This window comes from Salvelinus alpinus, chromosome 6 (assembly GCF_045679555.1).
Source record: "Salvelinus alpinus chromosome 6, SLU_Salpinus.1, whole genome shotgun sequence".
Lineage (NCBI taxonomy): Eukaryota > Metazoa > Chordata > Actinopteri > Salmoniformes > Salmonidae > Salvelinus > Salvelinus alpinus.
The window spans coordinates 32,424,609-32,446,975 of NC_092091.1; the positions used below are offsets into that span (position 1 = coordinate 32,424,609).

The 22,367-nt window shown below is 44.0% G+C and overlaps 1 protein-coding gene across 3 annotated transcripts in view; it reads left to right on the forward strand.

The window, feature by feature from the left end:
- kita (KIT proto-oncogene, receptor tyrosine kinase a) overlaps positions 1–21,173 on the forward strand; it is a 40,349-nt gene extending 19,176 nt beyond the window's left edge. For all 3 annotated transcript variants that reach the window (XM_071406369.1, XM_071406371.1, XM_071406372.1), the window contains 13 exons: positions 4,893–5,077; positions 8,828–8,934; positions 9,136–9,262; positions 9,838–9,942; positions 11,627–11,737; positions 12,095–12,242; positions 12,563–12,660; positions 12,835–12,965; positions 13,648–13,770; positions 16,289–16,400; positions 16,497–16,596; positions 17,022–17,127; positions 17,874–21,173. In XM_071406369.1, coding sequence (XP_071262470.1) covers positions 4,893–5,077; positions 8,828–8,934; positions 9,136–9,262; positions 9,838–9,942; positions 11,627–11,737; positions 12,095–12,242; positions 12,563–12,660; positions 12,835–12,965; positions 13,648–13,770; positions 16,289–16,400; positions 16,497–16,596; positions 17,022–17,127; positions 17,874–18,077 — 1,657 coding nt within the window. In that variant the 3' untranslated portion in view covers positions 18,078–21,173. The remainder of the gene's footprint in view (positions 1–4,892; positions 5,078–8,827; positions 8,935–9,135; positions 9,263–9,837; positions 9,943–11,626; positions 11,738–12,094; positions 12,243–12,562; positions 12,661–12,834; positions 12,966–13,647; positions 13,771–16,288; positions 16,401–16,496; positions 16,597–17,021; positions 17,128–17,873) is intronic.
- The last annotated feature ends 1,194 nt before the right edge of the window (positions 21,174–22,367 follow it).

Sequence of the window (22,367 nt, forward strand, 5' to 3'; positions counted from 1 at the left end):
ATGCTGGCTATTGCAGTCGGTACATCCCAGCGATTGATTCACATCCATAGATCTGAAGGATGCATATTTTCATGTGCTATACATCCTCCCCACCTATCACCCCACACCTTTTCTATGGCGGTGGAGGTGGCTTTGGCACCGCTTCGGTGCCAGGGGTCGGAGTATTATCTGGACGATTGGCTGGTCATATCCGAGTCAAGTGAACAGGTGGAGCTCCACACTGCCACGCTGGTTTTGCATATTCAGTCTTTGGGGTTTATAGTGAATCCCCAGAAAAGTTGTTTGACTCCGGCTCGGCGGATTCAGTTTCTGGATCTGGTAATGGAATCAATTCTGAATTGTGTTTTTGTCCCAACAAAGAAGGGTCGCATTCAGGCTCTGTCTGGCACAGTTTCAGCTGGGGCACTTGGTGCTTTTCTTGCTTGTGCCTGTGGTTATTGGGTCTGATGGCCTCTATGATAGCTGTGTGGCCTCTGGGACTTCTGTTGATGCGTCTGTTTCAGCACTGGGCGCATCTCGCCACTGCCATCGGTTGCTCAAGGTATTCTGTCATGCCTAAGGGTGTTGACTCCTTGTAGTGGTCCGCAATTGCTGTTTCAGGGGATTCAAATGGGCCGGGTAGTGTCCCGCAGGGGTGATCACGACAGACGTATCCTTACTGGTATGGGGAGCGCTGTGTGTTGGCTACTCGGATTTGGTCAACAGCGCAAAGGCCGCTGCATATCAACTACCTAGAGCTACTGACTGTTTTGCTAGCGCTGAGGCATTTCCTTTTGATGTTGGAGGGCCAGCATGTGTTGGTAAGGTCCGACAACAGGACGGTGGTGGCGTACATCAACAGGCAGGGACGGACGCTGTCTCTCAATCTCCTAACCTGGCCCATTATCTGCTCGTATAGAGCCGTGTGCATGCCCTGTTGCACAGGGCAACATATACAGTGGGGAGAACAAGTATTTGATACACTGCCGATTTTGCAGGTTTTCCTACTTACAAAGCATGTAGAGGTCTGTAATTTTTATCATAGGTACACTTCAACTATGAGAGACGGAATCTAAAACAAAAATCCAGAAAATCACATTGTATGATTTTTAAGTAATTAATTTGCATTTTATTGCATGACATAAGTATTTGATACATCAGAAAAGCAGAACTTAATATTTGGTACAGAAACCTTTGTTTGCAATTACAGAGATCATACGTTTCCTGTAGTTCTTGACTAGGTTTGCACACACTGCAGCAGGGATTTTGGCCCACTCCTCCCTACAGATCTTCTCCAGATCCTTCAGGTTTCGGGGCTGTCGCTGGGCAATACGGACTTTCAGCTCCCTCCAAAGATTTTCTATTGGGTTCAGGTCTGGAGACTGGCTAGGCCACTCCAGGACCTTGAGATGCTTCTTACGGAGCCACTCCTTAGTTGCCATGGCTGTGTGCTTCGTGTCATTGTCATGCTGGAAGACCCAGCCACGACCCATCTTCAATGCTCTTACTGAGGGAAGGAGGTTGTTGGCCAAGATCTCGCGATACATGGCCCCATCCATCCTCCCCTCAATACGGTGCAGTCATCCTGTCCCCTTTGCAGAAAAGCATCCCCAAAGAATGATGTTTCCACCTCCATGCTTCACGGTTGGGATGGTGTTCTTGGGGTTGTACTCATACTTCTTCTTCCTCCAAACACGGCGAGTGGAGTTAGACCAAAAAGCTCTATTTTTGTCTCATCAGACCACATGACCTTCTCCCATTCCTCCTCTGGATCATCCAGATGGTCATTGGCAAACTTCAGACAGGCCTGGACATGCACTGGCTTAAGCAGGGGGACCTTGCGTGCGCTGCAGGATTTTAATCCATGACGGCGTAGTGTTACTAATGGTTTTCTTTGAGACTGTGGTCCCAGCTCTCTTCAGGTCATTGACCAGGTCCTGCCGTGTAGTTCTGGGCTGATCCCTCACCTTCCTCATGATCATTGATGCCCCACGAGGTGAAATCTTGCATGGAGCCCCAGACCGAGGGTGATTGACCGTCATCTTGAACTTCTTCCATTTTCTAATAATTGCGCCAACAGTTGTTTCCTTCTCACCAAGCTGCTTGCCTATTGTCCTGTAGCCCATCCCAGCCTTGTGCAGGTCTACAATTTTATCCCTGATGTCCTTACACAGCTCTCTGGTCTTGGCCATTGTGGAGAGGTTGGAATCTGTTTGATTGAGTGTGTGGACAGGTGTCTTTTATACAGGTAACGAGTTCAAACAGGTGCAGTTAATACAGGTAATGAGTGGAGAACAGGAGGGCTTCTTAAAGAAAAACTAACAGGTCTGTGAGAGCCGGAATTCTTACTGGTTGGTAGGTGATCAAATACTTATGTCATGCAATAAAATGCAAATTAATTACTTAAAAATCATACAATGTGATTTTCTGGATTTTTGTTTTAGATTCCGTCTCTCATAGTTGAAGTGTACCTATGATAAAAATTACAGACCTCTACATGCTTTGTAAGTAGGAAAACCTGCAAAATCGGCAGTGTATCAAATACTTGTTCTCCCCACTGTATTCCAAGTTTTCTCAAGTTTTCTTGAGTGCAGATTTACTTTTAAGGGAAGGTCCGGAGTGGGGACTGCACTCCTCGGTGGTGGCACAGATTTGGGACCGGGTCTGCATGGCCGATGTAGATCTTACGCATCGCGAGTAAACACGCATTGTCGTCTGTTCTTCTCAATGAGGGATCTGGGCGCTCCTTTGGAAACGGATGCGTTGGCGTATCAGTGGCCTGCTCTATGCGTTCCTCTAGGGGATCTGATTCAGGCCACCGTGCAGAGGGTCCGTCAGGAGGGTCTGTTATTGATTCTGGTGGCTCCCCGTTGGCCCAGACAACCCTGGTTCCCGGAGATCATTCGCCTGCTGAGCGGGGACACGTGGGGGGTTCCATGTCGTTGGGATCTATTGTCCCAGGCGCAGGGGAGGATTTGGCACCCATGACTGAACGGTTGAATTTGATGGCTAGGGGCTTACCCGCAAACGTGATTACAGTCGGCCTGTGTGCCTCTACGAGAGAGTTATATCTATAAGTGACCTGCATTACAGGGTTGGTGTCAGAGGGAGTTTCTCCTTTTCAGAGCTCTTTGGTGGACATTTTGATGTTCTTGCAAGAACTTTTTGAGCAGGGCCCTTCTTTTTCCACATTGAACATTTATATGCCAGCCATTTCAGCGTGTCATGTAGGGATGAACGGCTCTGCCCCAGGGTCTCTTCCTCTGGTGGTGCGGTTCCTGGAAGGCGTGTGTGCGCTCGGAGCAGGGTCAAAGCCTATGGCACTGACCTGGTGTTGGTCCTGGATGCTCTGTGTGAGCCTTTGTTTGAACCATTAGAGTCTGTGGACCTGAAAGTCCTTTCCTACAAGACTGCCCTGCTATTTATGGCCTTGGTGTCAGCCAAGCCCGTTGGGGGATCTCCATACGCTATCAATACACCTTTCCTATTTGGAGTTTGCGCCTGTTGACTCCAAAGTGAGTTTACATCCTAATGCAGTTGCTCCCTAGGTTATGCCTATGTCTTACACTTCTTCCCTTTCTCACCTTCTCTGTTTGCTTTGTAGCATGGCCTGTGTCCGGTGCACGCTTTACACACGTATATAGATTTGAACAAGGATGTCCGTGTTGCGAACAGCTTTTCACTAATCCAGCTCGGGGTAGGCCGTTTTCTAAGCAGCATCTTTCTCCCGGCACTGCGCAGATTGTGCATTCATCCGGGTTACCACAGTTTCCCTGTGGGGTTGAGCCTTGGGCTGCCGTGGTTCGCCGATGAGTCGGCCCACGAATGCGCATTATCAAGTTACTGCATTTTCCCTGTTGTTTTGGACAACGGTTCCTTGTACGAGTGTTGACCGTTCCTGTGTGTTTTCCTGTGGGCTGTCGTAGTTCATCAACTCTGGTCAATGTTATGCAGCTCGCGTGTGAGCGCTTTACCAAATCACCACAGGTGTTCTCGTTTTAGACTTGCGATTACAGGTACGAGTTCTGACATTTCAGGCTCGTAATGTAAGTATTGTTCTTGGAACCATGGGGTCTATGGATTTGGGTTGCAGTGACAGCGTGTCAGTGTACATAGCCATGTTGCACGAAGTTCTCATGTCCCCATAGTATGTTATACCGAGTGACCAACTGAAAGGGAACGAACAGTTATGAATGTAACTACTGTTCCCTGAAGGCGGGAACGAGGTATAATATTTTGGCCTGTGCCGTCAGGGGGTTTGGGTTCGCTGAAGAGCGGTATTGAATTGAGGAAATGGATGTGAGCCCCGGTATTATAGCCAGGAAGGAGGAGCTTCCGAGCCTGGCTCTAGTCATTATCCTATCGCTTTCAATTATGATCAAATCGACTTAGAGAGCTGTCCAACTCAAACAAACATGTGTACAGTTACCTTTGAAATGTTTGTTTACATAAGGCACAAGGGTGATGGTATGGAATGTACCCCCCCCATATATTTGTTTTATAGAGATTGTTTTCACTTCCTGTACCTCTAAGGTATTGTTGTTTTAGTAGATGCTGGAGGAACATATCCTTTAGTTTGGTGTGGAAGACTGGCATTGTATGGGGATGGACTGATTTAGCCTGGCACAGTGAGCTTTTATTTAGACATTTAAGACTGTACGCGTCATGCCCCAGTTCTGTCCAACGACTCTCTGTACCTGGCTGTTGTTTTGAGGGCACACATGGTGAACACATGGTCAACAATTCCTTAGTCTCCTGTTTGTTTACTCATAACAGCACCATCATCCTTTTTACATTCACAACTGCTGTGTTTATAGAGCCACATGAAACAAGCAACATTGCATTAAATCTACTAAGAATGACATCCAAATGCAGTCACATTAGTTTGGTTGACAGTTTGTCCCATCCCTCAGGTGCTCCCACCAGATGAACGCCACTCAGGAGGAGCAGGACATTGTCACAGTGACATTGTTGAGTCCCTCCTTTGGGAAGACGGAGGTGGAGAGCAGGCTGAACATCACCACGGGAAGATTCCACACGTTGGAGTGTGTGGCCACCGTGGAGGGAGAGCAGGCCTACACACTGTTCTCTATCAGTGGTGAGTTGTGGTGACATGCGCGCACACACACACATAGCAATATACAAATGAGTGGAGAGTTGTTGAGGGGGAGCTTGTAGATTTTTAAAATATATTTTTATAGATAATACTCAATACGAAAAAACTGAATTAATGTCAGTAATGCAGTACTAATTAAAGTCTAGGCTGTGTTACATTCAGGTCAATGTCACGTGTGCCTCCTCCCCGACCTCTAGGTCACCAGGCTGCTCGTTATGGCGCTCACCTGTCACCAGCGTTACTCGCATAATGACACTCACCTGGACTCCATCACCTCCTTGATTACCTTCCCTTTATATGTCACTCCCTTTGGTTTCTTCCCCAGTCGTCATTGACTCTGTTTCGTGTCGCTGCGTGGTTTGTGTTTCGTGTTTATTGTTTTGTTTATTTATTAATACACTCACTCCCTGTACTTGCGTCGCGACTCTCAGCGCACTCACTACAGTCAAGTCCATTCAGGTCGGACTGCTCAGCTCAGTCCTGCTCCCATTATGTCTGAGCTGAGGTGCAGCGTTACAGCTGGTTCTCTTTATGTGGCTCAAGGTCATGTAAGTGATCCGCACCATCAACACTCTTCAGTTCAACTCGAAGGATTTCGCAATTATAATCCGCTGAATGTTTACGAAAGACTTGGGTTTTTGACATAGATCTTTCCCATACACAGAGGTGCAATATTAAACATTGATTATAGGGCTGGAGTCTGTTATATAAACATAGGTGAGGAGAGATAACACAAACCTGTGTGATGTGTGATAATGTCTCATCACTTACTAGCAGAAATGATCATCAGTGGTAGGGGCATAGTGTAATTTTGGACCGCAAATTCAACTTTCTAGAACATCCTGATTATATACTGTCTGATGCGCTAGTCTAGTATGACGGCAGTTGAAACCAGAGTGAGAGGAGAGTTGTCTTAGCGTGGGTATGGAGAATGAGATTGTGATGGTGTAGAGGAGGAGGGGACGCTGCCTGGACACATCGGCCATGTGGGTGGCATTATGGACGAGGAGTGTGTAGCCAGGCAGGACAGGCTTGTGGGAGCTTGTGCCCAGGCCTTAGTGCTCATTGGAGCAGGGAAGACACGCAGAGACTTGCAGGGAAGTCTGGACAACAGTTGGAGTCTTTGCCACCCTGAATGTTTAAACACTGTGGGAATTTTGGACGTGGCCAGCCAAGGAGGCAGGAAGCTGTAGGGAAAGAATAAAGGGATGGAGGGAGAGCTTTAAAAGCCACTGACAGGTTTACAGAAGATTAGTTCCTGCAGACTCTGCATTCTGAGATGATTTGAAATGGAGAGAAATCCTCTTATGGCTAAAGAGCTTATTACACCTAGTGTACAGAGCTAGGAAAACAATAACACCACAAACCGCTACAGTACACAAAGGAACAGACGACTTATTATACAGCAGTTTTACACAACAACAGCAGCAGTACTGCGTCATGCTGCACAACACCACAGCATGCTACATACTGTGCAGTGCCTTCGGAAAGTATTCAGACCCCTTGACTTTTTCCACATTTTGTTTGGTTACAGCCTTATTCTAAAATTGATTAAATAATTTTTTTCCATCCTCAATCTACACACAATACCCAATAATGACAAAGTAAAAACTTTAATTTTATTTTTTGCTAATTTATTATAAATAAAAAACTGATATCACATTTAAATAATTATTCAGACCCTTTACTCAGTACTTTGTTGAAGCACCTTTGGCAGCGATTACAGGCTCAAGTCTTCTCGCCCTGACCCGGGCACGAACCAGGGACCCTCTGCACACATCAACAACAGTCACCCACGAAGCATCGTTACCCATCGCTCCACAGAAGCCGCGGCCCTTGCAGAGCAAGGGGAACCACTACTTCAAGGTCTCAAAGCGAGTGACGTAACCGATTGAAACGCTATTAGCACCACCGCTAACTAGCTAGCCATTTCACATCCGTTACACTCACCCCCCTTTCGACCTCCTCCTTTTTCCGCAGCAACCAGTGATCCGGGTCACGGCACCAATGTAACAATATAACTTTACGTCCGTTCCCTCGCCCCGGGCGCAAACCAGGGACCCTCTGCACACATCAACAACAGTCACCCACGAAGCATCGTTACCCATTGCTCCACAGAAGCCGCGGCCCTTGCAGAGCAAGGGGAACCACTACTTCAAGGTCTCAAAGCGAGTGACGTAACCGATTGAAACGCTATTAGCGCGCCCCACTGCTAACTAGCTAGCCATTTCACATCCGTTACACTGGCACACCTGTATTTGGGGAGTTTCTCTCATTCTTCTCTGCAGATCCTCTCAAGCTCTGTCTGGTTGGATGGGGAGCATTGCTGCACAGCTATTTTCAGGTCTCTCCAGAGTTGTTCGATCGGGTTCAAGTCTGGGCTCTGGCTGGGACACTCAAGGACATTCAGAGACTTGTCCCGAAGCCACTCCTGCGTTGTCTTGGCTATGTGCTTTGGGTCATTGTCCTGTTGGAAGGTGAACGTTCGCCCCAGTCTGAGGTCCTGAGCGCTCTGGATCAAGTTTTCACCAAGGATCTCTCTGTACTTTGTTCCATTCATATTTCCCTCGATCCTGACTAGTCTCCCAGTCCCTGCCGCTGAAAAACACCCCCACAACATGATGCTATCTCCACCATGCTTTACTGTAGGGATGATGCCAGGTTTCCTCCAGACGTGACACTTGGCATTCAGGCCAAAAAGTTTAACCTTGGTTTCATCAGACCAGATAATATTGTTTCTCATGGTCTGAGACTCTTTTGGTGCCTTTTGGCAAACTCCAAGTGGGCTGTCATGTGCCTTCTACTGAGGAGTGGCTTCCGTCTGGCCACTCTACCATGAAGGCCTGATTGGTGGAGTGCTGCAGAGATGGTTGTCCTTCTGAAAGGTTCTTCCATCTCCACAGAGGAACTCTAGAGCTCTGTCAGAGTGACCATTGGGTTCTTGGTCACCTCCCTTCTCCCCCAATTGCTCTTCCTAGATACAAACATTAGCTCTAGGAAGAGTTTAGGTGGTTCCAGACTTCCTCCATTTAAGAATGACGGAGGCCATTGTGTTCTTGGTGACCTTCAATGCCGCAGACATTTTTTGGTACCCTTCCGCAGATCTGTGCCTCAACACAGTTCTGTCTCTGAGCTCTACAGATAATTCATTCGACCTCATGGCTTGGTTTTGCTGTGACATGCACTGTCAACTGTGGACCTTAAATAGACAGATGTGTCCAATCAATTTAATTTACCGCAGGTCGACTCCAATCAAGTTGTAGAAACAGAGCTCAATTTCAAGTTTCATAGCAAAGGGTCTGAATACTTATGTAAATAAGATATTTCTGTTTTTAATTTTTAATAAATGAGCTAACATTTCTAAAAACCTGTTTTCGCTTTGTCGTTATGAAGATTTGTATTTATTTGATCCATTTTAGAATAAGGCTGTAACATAACAAAATGTGGAAAAAGTCAATGGGTCTGAATACTTTCCAAAGGCACTGTAACTATAACAGGAATTATGTCGGTAATAATATACAAAGACATTAACAAAATACAGAAAATAAAGTTTGACTCAAATAATAGGATTACTTTAGAGTGATTACCACATAGCACTCTCCACATCAGAAGCCTAATATAAAGCCAAACATTAGATCTGATCTCTTTCTGTGTTTCTGTCATTCTCTCCTCTCTCTAACGTTCTTCACTGATATCTCTTTATCTCTCTGTGTTGTGTGTTTGTCCCTACAGAGAGAACAGTGCCCCATGAGCTCTTCACCCCTCTGCTGATTGGCTTTGTGTCAGCAGCAGTCCTCCTCTGTGTCATCCTCATAGTGCTCTTCTACAAGTACCTGCAGGTAACTCACCTCTTCTCATGCATGTCACACCCACTTCTACTGCTGGTTACACACCTGAGTATAAAAATGACACACAGTAACTCACAGCCAACAATAAGGTACAGTAGCTCACCATAAACTGTGCTGAAGTACCATGATTGATGTGAGTTTTGTGGCATCCTCTGTGCTTCTCCTAATATAAACTCCCTGCTTGCCTCACAGAAACCCAAATACCAGATCCAGTGGAAAGTCATTGAAGGTATCCACGGAAACAACTATGTGTATATTGACCCTACCCAGCTCCCATACGACCACCAGTGGGAGTTCCCCCGGGACAAACTGCGTTTCGGTGAGTTCCTTGGCTTTCATCACACTCAGGAATATCACAGTTAATCATCACCAAGCAGGGAGGTTGCCCCAGACATTTTCTACAGTATATCCATCTCTAATACAGGACTGTATGATGTTTAGTTTGTTTTTAGTATTTCCCAGGTCTATTTAAGATGTGTAGTATCAAGCCATAGCAGCCATAGCTGTTGAAAGTCTGTTTTTGTTTTGGTATATGGAGCCAGCCAATGTATCTTTGCGGTCTCATAATGATGGATGCACACCCTATTTGCAGACCAATTGGTTACAGTTTTACACTTTTACAATAGCTGTGAGCACACACTAACTGCACGATGTATTTAATGTAGCTGTTTTCTTTTAAAAACAACCTCAACCCCTCCCTTTAAGCAAATGTTCTGTTGTTTAAAAAAAAAATTGAAACCACCCCAAACAGGATTCTGCGTGTCCTGGTGTCTGCTTGCCCCGCCCTTGCAGGGTAAACCTGGTGATCGTTGGTGCAGGAAGCAGGGGCTAGGATGTGGGAGGGGAACACGATGGAATAACATTAGTCTGTCTGTGTTCCATGTCTGTCTGCAGGGAAAACTCTGGGCTCCGGAGCCTTCGGGAAGGTGGTGGAGGCTACTGCTTATGGAATGTCCAAAGCTGATACAGTGATGACAGTGGCGGTCAAAATGCTCAAACGTAAGACCGAAGTGATGACACAAGTGATAATAAAACATTTCAGAGTAGCTGCGTTGACGAATTCTCTGGAGTCTTCTTCCGGATAGTTAAACAACCGAAGCTTCTGCGTATGAGCGGTATTCTCTCCCCATCCGCTGCAGCAACATATCAAAGACACGCAGGACACAGACAGGCAGTCTAAATAGTGATTTAATGTTGTTTTTTCATCATCATTGCAAACATTGATTGATTAAACAGGAGGCAGAGGCAGTCAGTTTTTAACGGTTCTATGTTAGTTGTGGTTAAAACGCTGATTGTTTTTGCCCCAATGCAATGTGTAGACTGTGTCCTGCTTGTGCTACTGACATATCCTTAATAACAACACACAGAGAAAGTTATAACCTACATCCTAAATTAGCCTACAAAATACACTGAGTGTACAAAACATTAAGGACACCTTCCTAATATTGAGTAGAGTTGTCTTAATGCTTAAAAATCCTTCTTTGGCCTCCTGAGTGGCGCAGTGGTCTAAGGCACTGCATCGCAGTGCTAGCTGTGCCACTAGAGATTCTGGGTTCGAGTTCTGTCGCAGCCGTCCGTGACCGGGAGACCCATGGGGCGGCGCACAATTGGCGCAGTGTCGTCCGGGTTAGGGGAGGGTTTGGCTGGCAGGGATGTCCTTGTCCCATCGCGCACTAGCGACTCCTGTGGCGGGCTGGGCGCAATGCACGCTGACACGGTCGCCAGGTGTACAGTGTTTCTTCCGACACATTGGTGCGGCTGGCTCCGGGTAAAGTGGGCATTGTGTCAAGAAGCAGTGTGGCTTGGTTGGGTTGTGTTTCGGAGGACGCATGGCTCTTGACCTTCGCCTCTCCCGAGTCCGTACGGGAGTTGCAGCGATGAGACAAGACTGTAACTACCAATTGGATACCATGAAAAATAGGGTAAAATACAATTTAAAAAATAATGAATCCTTCTTTAACCGGTCTCCTCCCCTTCATCTATGCTGATTGAAGTGGATTTAAGTGACATCAATAAAGGATCATAGCTTTCACCTGGATTTACCTGGTCAGTCTGTCATGGAAAGAGCAGGTGTCCTTATTGTTTTGTTCACTCAGTGTATATATATTTGTGGAACGTTCGTTCAAATCGCAGCTAGTTTTTATATCAGCTGTTCAGAAATAGAGACATAGGCTACATCATCATGTCGATCAGATGACTTGATGATAAGGGTTCAGAAGAGGGTGAGTAAAGTGAACACATGCGCACAACGTGATTCGGTTCTTTAGCTCTGGGGAAGAGGCTTCCAGGGTGGCGGTACGGGGTGGGTTTCCTTCGGTCGCGCAGCCTCAGACAAGTTTAATAGCAATAAAAAGAGACACATTTTGGTGACAAATCTGTTTATTTTATGGTGTCTGACTAATCAGACCTGGTCAATTCACAGTCAGAGACAACCCCTGGCCCTAATTATGAGTGGTGAACACCCTCAACAGATATTTGACTAAATATATTTCAGTAGCTATTGAGTGTGTGTGTGTGCGTGCGTGTTTGCATTGATGCATGTACGCTTGTGACACCGACAGCGGCCAGAGGTGTTTGTGCTAGCACGAGGTGAAACTAGCACAAGCAGATTTCCTTTGATGTTTTCTTTGATGATGACTTTGAAGCACTTTAAAATGATCACGTTCTGATGGTTTTTCCACAGCCAGTGCCCATGCCACTGAGAAGGAGGCGCTGATGTCAGAGCTGAAAGTTCTCAGTTACCTTGGAAACCACATGAACATCGTCAACCTGCTTGGAGCCTGTACTGTTGGAGGTAAGGGGCAGAAGGTCCGGAGGAGGAGAAGAAGAAGAGTTTATTCAAGACTAGAATTAGGGTTAAGTCTATGGTATCATCAATCTGAATGGTGTGGGTAACTGGTTTGTCAGAGGTTTTTGAGAAACAGTAATAACCTGAACACTCCCCCCTTTTATCACCTATGCTTGTATGGCTTGTTGAGCATTGGATCATGCTTTATGATGTAGGAGTGGTGATCCTGAAACTTGCTGTGATTGTATTGGTGTGTCTATACATCAGAGTATTTTGTTTATCTATGTTTGTCTTTTGTGTGTTGCTTCTTTGTGTTCTATTTCTACTCTCATGTGACATGGCAATTGTGCTCCTTGTCTTCAGGCCCAACCCTGGTGATCACAGAGTACTGCTGCTTTGGTGACCTCCTGAACTTTCTGAGAAGGAAGAGAGAGACGTTCTTTTGCTCCAAGCTAGGGGACGACTGCTACTACAGGAATGTCATGCTGCAGAGGGGAACAGCTACAGCTGGGTCAGTATGGACTTTTTACAATTACAAGGAGAGGGTGGTAGTTGAGTGGTGTATAATTATCACAGCACAGTATGTAAGGTATGTATGTACTGTTGCTTATGTCATCTCATAAGTAAATACCACTGTCGTTTTTGAAAATTCCCCAATTGAACTTAGCATGAAGCACTCTTTGTTGTTATTGAGAAAACATACTTACAGTAAATGTATCTGGAGATTCATAATTTATGTAAGGGAGGATTTCCTACCCAGTGTGTAGGAGTAATATGTAGTATTGGCATGGCAGCTGAACTGAGATCAGACTGCTCCTTTCCTCCTCACAGAGACAGCAGGAATGGCTATGTGGATATGAGGCCTTCTGTCACTGGCGTCCTGCCAAATGGCTTCTCCTCAGAGAAGAGGCGCTCGATGCGCAAAGCAGGCAAGCCATCCACTCTGATATTCATTGATAATTGTCACATTTATCATTTCAGAGTGAATTTATACAACCTGCAATGTATCTCCCTCTATAAACAATGAAGCTACCTTTCTACACAATGCTGTTCACTCTATACATCTCTCTAATTATTTTGCTCCACCTCTCTCCTTCTCTCAGGTGGTTCCAGTAGTGAGCCAGATGTTGTGAGTGAGATGCTCCATGAGGACGGTCTCTCTCTGGACACAGAGGATCTGCTCAGCTTCTCCTATCAAGTGGCCAAAGGCATGGACTTCCTGGCTTCCAAAAATGTAAGCCCTTCATGTCCTCACCGAAGATCTCCTGTCCTAATAAGCTCCTGAAACCCCTCACCACCAGCTTTCTAGAACAACAGGTCTATTTTGTACTCTGCAATTCAGTACAGCTAGTTAAGTCCATGATGGTAGATCATGTTAATGTCCAACCATTCTCTGGAAAGCACCCTTTCCACTGGTATTATTGGTTCATTGTATGAGATTGAATTTAGACACACACACACACACACACACACACACACACACACACACACACACACACACACACACACACACACACACATTAGTTCCATCCTCTTTCTTTCCAAACAACACCAGGATCACATTTCCATGGCTGGTCAACAGGTCCAGGATGCATGTTTGAGCATGCTACTGAAAAATGTATAAGGCATTAAGGCAAGCAGACACCAGACTACAGCCAGGCCCTGTATTAGTAGCTGGGTGTGTATGGAACAACTTTTGGGAAAGGAAATTCTCTGTCACAATGTATTAGTAGTATTGAGTGTTCTACAGTATGTTATGTTACCTTATGCTGTCTTATTGCATTATGTTTCATTGTGTGTGTGTGTGTGTGTGTGTGTGTGTGTGTGTGTGTGTGTGTGTGTGTGTGTGTGTGTGTGTGTGTGTGTGTGTGTGTGTGTGTGTGTGTGTGTGTGTGTGTGTGTGTGTGTGTGTTCAGTGCATCCACAGAGACCTGGCAGCCAGGAACATTCTCCTGACCCAGGGACGAGTGGCAAAGATCTGTGACTTCGGCCTTGCTCGTGACATCACCACTGACTCCAATTATGTAGTCAAAGGCAATGTAAGTCTGCCCCATCACTCGCTGTAGATCTCAATATGAGTTATAGATACTGCTTTGGACATTTTGCAGTGAAAACCGTCAAGCACAGGCACTGTATTGATATAAAGTGTGTTTGTCAGCTACAGTGCCTTCAGAAAATATTCCACATTTTGTTGTGTGACATAAAAATACAAATGTCACCCATCTTACACACAATACCCCATAATGACAAAGTAAAAACATGTTTTTAGAAATGTTAGCAAATGAAATACATAAATATCTCATTTACATAAGTATTCACACCCCTGTTATGGTTTCCCACATCATGGTTTCCCAAATCCAGTCCTGGGGCCCTGGGTGCATGTTTTGGTTTTTGCCCTAGCACTACGCAGCTGATTGAAATAATCAACATTTGATGATGATTGGTTATTTGAATCAGCTGTGTAGTGCTAGGGCAAAAAACGAAATGTGCACCCAGGGGGTGGGGGTCCCAGCACCGAGTTTGGAAAACCCTGCAATACATGTTAGAATCACCTTAGTCTTTCTGGGTATGTCTCTAAGAGCTTTGCGCACCTGGATTGTACAATATTTGCCAATTATTATCTTCTAAATTCTTCAAGTTCTGTCAAATTGGTGGTTAATCATTGCTAGACATCCATTTTCAAGTCTTGCCATTGATGTTCAAGCAAATTTAAGTCATAACTGTAAATCTGCCACTCAGGAACTTTCACTGTCTTCTTGGTAAGCAAATAAAGTGCAGATTTGGCCTTGTGTTTTAGGTTATGGTCCTGCTGAAAGGTGTATTCATCTGTTTCTGGTGGAAAGCAGATTGAACCAGGTTTTCCTTTAGAATTTTGCCTGAAAATAGCCTACTCTTCATGACTAATGTTCAAATTTAGACGTTCAACACTATCAAGGTTCTGGTCTAATGCTTCTAAAAATGTTAGGCATAACCGTGTTCATGGAGCTCTCAACTAGCCATTCCGTTTCTTTTTTATCCTGAAGCACTCCCTTCCTCTCCGGCAACTGAGTTAGGAAGGATGCAGACACCTGTATCTTTATAGTGACTGGGTGTATTGATATACCATCCAAAGTGTAATAATATCCCATGCTCAAAGAGATATTGAATATCTGTTTGTTCTACCCATCTACCAATAGGTGCACTTCTTTGCGAGGCATTGGAAAACCTCTCTGGTCTTTATGATTGAATCTGTGTTTCAAATTCACTGCTCGACTGAGGGACCTTACAGATAATTGTATGTTTGGGATACCGAGATGAGGTAGTCATAAAGAAAATTGGGTAGAATACTTATTGACTCATTAGATTTCAGCTTTTTAGTTTTAATACATTTGTAAAAATATCGAAAAACGTAATTCCACTTTGACATATGGAATATTGTGTGTAGGCCAGTGACACAAATTATTGACACCCTTGATAAAGATTAGGAAAAATTACTGTATAAAATAAATAATTCAAATACTGAACTATATTGTATGCCAAAAAATTTGGAAAATATATTATGGTATACTAATACATTTAACAAGTAATATTTGTATTTCTCAAAAGGTAAGGGTAAAAATGATTGACACCCTTTCAATACCTCACCTTGCGAAGGTAACATCACTGAGCCTTTAAAGAAAGGCTTAACTTAAGGTCAATGGCATCATGAACATTTTAGCCAAAACCTCATTACCTCTGCCAGGAGGCTGAAACTTGGCTGCAAGTGGATCTTCCAGCAAGACAATAACCCCAAGCACACAGCAAAATCCACAAAGAAATGGTTAATTGGCCACAAAATCTATATTTTTCAATGGCCAGCTCAGACTCCAGACTTGAACCCCATTGAAAACCTGTGGTCTGAATTGAAGAGGACAGTTCATAAGAGCAGACGAAAGGATATCAACTATCTGTAAAGATTCTGTATGGAGGAATGGTCTTAAGATCCCTCCCAATGTGTCCTCCAATCTCATGAAACATTTTAGAAAAAGGCTCGGTGACGTTACCCTCGCAAGGTGAGGTATTGAAAAATTAAAATATGACTTGTTAATTGTATAACATAATATAATTTCCCCCAAAATGGTGCATACAATATAGCTCAGTATTTGAATGTATTTTATACAGTCATTCTTGCTCATCTTATCAAGGATGTCAATGTTGGTTCCCAGTGTATATTTGGTGAATGTGGCATTTTAATGCGCACTCTGAGACAGCTGTGTGTTTCTGAATTACTTGAAATGTCACTGGTATGGGGTCACCAGATACAAATGTCTCAAACATTCAGCACCTTATGGGAGTTTTGACCTAGGAAACACATCTCCTCTCATACTAACACAAAAACAAGCAATGCTGAACATTGGTTTGAAATTCCAGATCAGCAGAATCTGCATGAACCATTTCCCCTCACCGGTCCTCAAGCCTCCACAGCTGAAGTGATGGAGATGATGGACTACCTCAATAGATTTGCTTTGATGAATTTTCTGAATACATGGAGTGCGTCTGACATATTTGACTGGCTGTGATGGTTTGTGTTCCACGCAGGCTCGTCTCCCAGTCAAGTGGATGTCTCCGGAGAGCATCTTTGAGTGTGTGTACACATTTGAGAGTGACGTGTGGTCCTATGGCATCTTGCTCTGGGAAATCTTCTCACTCGGTACTTACATACACATTATTCTCCGTGTGTGAGTGTGTGTGTGTGTGTGTTTCTTTTCATTTATTTTTATTACCTTATTTACTTTTTGGCCTATAGGAAGCAGTCCATATCCTGGGATACCTGTGGACTCAAAGTTCTACAAAATGATTAAGGAAGGATACAGAATGGATGCACCAGAGTTTGCACCGAGTGAAATGTGAGTGTGTGTGTGTGGTGTGCGTGTCTAAGTATCTTGAGAAAGAATCAGGGAGTAGGAGCAGTGTATGTGTGGGTGTACTATGCATGGGTGTGAATATGTGGGATTTGAGCAGATGGCAGATTTTATGAATTTGTCTTCACCATAAAAGTTCATATTAAAACAAAAAAATGTTACACTTAGAGAAAGAACAGGTGTGTGCAAATATTTTTATTATTTTAGTTAACTAAGTCATTTAAGAACAAATTCTTATTTTCAATGACGGCCTAGGAACAGTGGATTAACTGCCTTGTTCAGGGGCAGAACGACAGGTTTTTACCTTGTCAGCTCGGGGATTCGATCTAGCAACCTTTCGGGTTCCCGGCCCAACGCTCTAACCACTAGGCTACCTGCCGCCCCTGAACATGTGCGTGCTGTGGTTTCAGGTATGAGATAATGAGGTCGTGCTGGGAAGCAGACCCCTTTAAGAGACCCTCCTTCAGCAAGGTGGTGGAGAGGATCGAACAACAGCTGTCAGACACCACCAAACACGTAGGTCACTCTCATCTAACCTGCTTGTGTACACATGTTTACAGACTATGGATTTAAGCTATTCACCAGCAGTAAATTCCATTTCTATATTCTGAGATTTTTTTTTTAAGTGCCAAAAGGTCACCAGATTAGACGTAGAAGCACCTTGAGATTTTGCTGTATTTAATAGTAGTGAACTACTATACAAATTCAATAAAATATTACCTGCCGTCTTGTTTTAGTAGCATACAGAACATGACTGTGTGCTCCTCCACCGCAACCACCAAGGGCCACATGTTAAGGATACCACCAGACTAGTCAGCCCTCCATCTGTATAGCAGTTGACACACAGAAATGTGTCAACCCTCCATTAATGCACGCACACTCACACTCAGTACCCATTGAACGTGACACGAAAGCTAGAGGAGGAGATTAATATGATTGATCGATCACTCGTGCCATAATCACCTCACCTGTGTCATGTCCTTTCTGGTGCGAGTGACAGGGGTGTGAGGTCAAACTAACAGTGACGCCCTCAGGCCTCTCCTCATGAACTCGGCTCATCTCTCACTTCTGAAACATGCCAGTGAGCTCTGAACACAGAGCAGGTCTTCTCTTTTCACGTCTTCCCCTTCACACCTTCAGACCAGAGGGCTACACTGTCATCTCCTTTCCTCACCATGCTGCATGTTGCTTACGCAGTATGTAGAACTGCAATGAAAACACCTCTCCAACACTCTTTCGCTCTGTTTCTCTTCTCTGTGTAGATCTATCTGAATTTCAGCTCCAAGTTTCCGGTTACAATGGGGCCCCAGGGTACCAATGTGGACCAGGGGACACAGAACGCCAACGTCCTGCGTCTCAACTCGGTGGGCAGCAGCAATGCCTCCACTCAGCCCCTATTGGCCAGCGCCAGCGATGACGTCTTCCTGGAGGAGATGAGCACCAGGCTCAGGGTCCACCGGGTGTAAGGCCACACCCCCACGATGGCTGCCACATAAAGTGCCTGTTTAGTGCAGCCCAAACACCCCACCACACCTATCCCAACCATATACTATGTCTAGCTATTAGCCACCCCCTTCCAACCGTATGTCTAGCTATTAGCTTCCCCCTTCAGACAGAGGCTTGAAGAAGGACTAGGTCCTCTCGAAACCTCTGCTCCTGGCGCCTTTAGTGCATGGACGAGACCTGTCACCTACTGTCTCCATAGTATCTGGCCCTGTCTCTCACAAGCTTGGATATAGTCACACTGTCTTTACTCTCCAGGCCATTGAGCTACTGTGTATCACGTTTGTGCTGTTAGAAATGGACACTGTATTTTATAGCTCCATAGTAGTGCTATTTTCTGTGGACTTTTCTCAATGTTGCTTTCACCGTTTCTAAATATGTTTCATACAGTGTTTATGTTTGCTTCACATTTCTGTTGTCAATGTTAAACTGAATTACTTTGTTTTTTGTTGTTGTTTTGAATTACGTTTTATCTCAAACTAAATCATATAGCATTTTCAATGGTTGGAGTACAATTATTATTTGAGGTGAAGGCACTTAAATTTGAACATCATTCCAGATGTAGACATCATGTAATGACGCTTTCACCTTTTGTCTGTTCCACCTTTTAAAAATTAATGTCAGTATTATTCCACATGTTCAGTTTTGGTGACTATGTGATGGAGAGACATTTTGTCAGACATTTCTAGGGCCAATGGTTTAAATGATATTCAGTAGGCTAAGTCTTATCACTTGATTAGATTGAGATGTTTTAAGTATGGTACTATGACTTCAGCTTTTAGTTGATGTCCCTGTGTATATATGTACATATTGACCTTGGGTATGACTAGTAATAAGTGTATGATGTGAGAGGTAGCATTAGCTTAGATTCCGCCTGGGAGGCTGCCTGCTGGAGATTCCTTGTAAATATGTAAATATGTTTCTGGTGTCGGCACCTCTTCTGTCCTGTAGCGTATGTGTGACCCTTGTTTACATTTGTCATCAGACAGGTACTGCTGTATCACCGGGGTGTTTACTTAGTACAAAAACTGTCTCCAAAGATGGGGAAGGCTGAAACAGTGCATGGTTATAATGAGCATACTGTACAAGGAAACAGGCGATCACTATTCAAGGTATTAGCCATTTGATCTTTTCTACTCATACAGATTGTCAAAGAAGGCTTTCTGTTTTGAGGTGAAGCCAATGATGCTTGTTTCAAATGCCAATGTGGAGCTTGCAGTACAGACCAAAAACCATTAAGCTAACTGTTCTGAGAAAAAGCCAATTTGAAAGTTAGATGTTAGAGGTGTTTAGTCAGACCAGGTGGTGACATGTCTTATAGTTCCCAACAGTCCTGTGGATAGTAGCGTCAGTGCTCCCGTCCCAGCAGTCAGTAGCTGATTTCTCAGCCATCCCTCTACTCTTTGTGTCCAGCTGCTTCCTCTGATGGAAGTGCTACTTCCACCATCTCTCAACCAGGGCTCTGTATCACTCCAGACTCCCATCACTAGGACTTCCCTCTTCCCACACTGAGATATTGTTGTGAAGAGCACCTGGAAAATGCTGTCTGAATGACTGAAAGGGTGTGTGTGTGTGTGTGTGTGTGTGTGTGTGTGTGTGTGTGTGTGTGTGTGTTTGTGTGTGTCTGCATGTGTGCATCTGTGTGTCTGCATGTGTGCTATTTGTAGGTGCCACTGAATTAAATGTATGACATTTACCCAACAAACTGTTCAACCCTGTCCTTCCCAAAGCTGGATATTTGTAAATATGTGTGTGAATACAATGTAAGTAATGTGGATGCTGTCTTAATGTTTTATTTTATTTTCTATTGATATGGTACATTTAATGCACAACTCTGATATGCTGTAATATGAAAAATGTCTTACCAGAAATAGATGACACAGACACAGATGCGTACACCCACATAATATTTACTGTACATCTTCTTCTTTGGAGATAAGCTGCTTGTTTTTCTGTAGATGTGGTAACTACTGTAAACGTACTGTACCTATACATAGTCTTTCTTTGGGCTTTGCTGTAGAATGTATTATTCCTTGTGTAGTGTAATTTTCCCCTTGGCTTGGCACTAACCATTGCATTCTGTCTTCAACAAGCAAGCCAAAACATTTATTTCTTTTTAAACGCTTATGGACAGCTTTGCCTTACAAATCAAGTTGGTTTTCAACCCCAAAACAGGAATGCCTTGTACTTTCATGGAAATGGCAAATATTGTCTAATTTTGCTAATTACAAGAAAGGACAAGTAGAACTGGAGGGCAATAACTTACATCAATACTCTGCTCTTTCCTTTATGCCACATAGAATAGAAAACATAAAAATAGGTAATTACACAGTAATAACACTGTAGTTACATGGTTATATCTGTGCCATTCATCACGCTGTTAAAAAGCACAATCAAAATATTGTTTGATTATCCCTAACAATTTTACTCTATAACGGTTGATATAATATGACGGCTGATACAATATGACGGCTGATACAATATGACGGCTGATACAATATGACGGCTGATACAATATGACGGCTGATACAATATGACGGGTGATACAATATGACGGCTGATACAATATGACGGCTGATACAATATGACGTGGGATACAATATGACGGGTGATACAATATGACGGCTGATACAATATGACAGCTGATACAATATGACGGCTGATACAATATGACGGCTGATATAATATGACGGGTGATATAATATGACGGCTGATACAATATGACGGCTGATACAATATGACGTGTGATATAATATGACGTGTGATATAATATGACGGCTGATATAATATGACGGGTGATAAAATATGACGGCTGATACAATATGACGGCTGATACAATATGACGGCTGATACAATATGACGGCTGATATAATATGACGGCTGTTTTAGAAATGTTAGAACACTTGTATATTTCCCTATACAACGTTTATTTTGTGCATTTAGTTGTATATTTATTTTACAAGAGGCAATGTTTGTTGTGCACATTTGCAATGGGTTGCTGTCTCTTGTTACTGTAATATAAATAAAATAAACGCATACAATTGTTTTGTTAATCGTGATTTGTATTAGATTAGTATTTCTTTTTTCATGCCATTTATTTTATATGTGTGCAGGTTAGTTGTTTTGGGTGGCATTGCTGTCTTCTTTTTTGATACAGTTTGATAATGCGGTGGAGTCATTTTATTTAGACTGACATGTCACATATTGAATTGTCCCTCATAGATCTGAGGGACATATTGTCAGCCATCTGTGTCGAGCCTATGAGCAGGTGATGCCTCGGGGCACTGCCACTGACGAGCTCCTTCCCATGCTAGTGTACCGTCATTCTAGTGTATAGCCATGGACTGTATCTGTTTTTAAAATCATGTTTCCTGCTCCAGAATGGTCAGGGTCTTTGGCTTGGGTCCAGCAGGGGACATCTGGCTTTAGGGGAACACCGCGAGGACAGTGGTTTGTCCAGCAGGCCAGGCCGGTGTACGGACAGACGGAGGGGCTTTGTGCGTGTCACTGCGTGGGCTGAGTCCATTGTTCTAGCATATATCTGATATGAGGGACAGGAAATCCCGCCATTGAAACTGAGTGGTTGAATGAACACATTTGTGAGACTGAGTGGTCGCTTAAAGTAAAAAACAGCTGAGAGAGAGGGAAGAATCTTCTCTGTAATATTTCATCACATGTTTTGTAGATCATTGAGAGACTGAACTTTGACAGCAAACGCTGCTCACCCTTGAGCTACTGTACTGTGGGTCTGGTATGGATTTCTATATGGCCCAGTTGGGATTTTGATTGTATTGCTGTCACAATACAGTCCAATTAGGCTCAGTGTATTGCACCACTCTTTTTTTCTCTCTCCATCTTCTGTCCTTCTGTCTCTCAGTAAGGGTAGAATTCTGGTCAGGCCCTCATTCCAGCACAATAGTCTCATTTGTTTTCTAACAGCCTCTGGTAAATGATACTTCTGACCAAGATGGAAAAACAAACACCCAATTGTGTCATGGCAGTTCCATTGCTTTTTCTCTAGCATGATTGGGTTACAAGGGCAGAGTGCCAATACGTGACACACTACACTGAGTATACCAAACATTAGGAACACCTTCCAAATATTGAGTTGCACCCCCCCCCCCCCCTTTTGCCCTCAGAACATCCTCAATTCGTCGGGTCATGGATTCTATAAGGTGTTGAAAGCATTCCACAGGCATGCTGGCCCATGTTGACTCCAATGCTTCTCACAGTTGTGTCAAGTTGGCTGGATG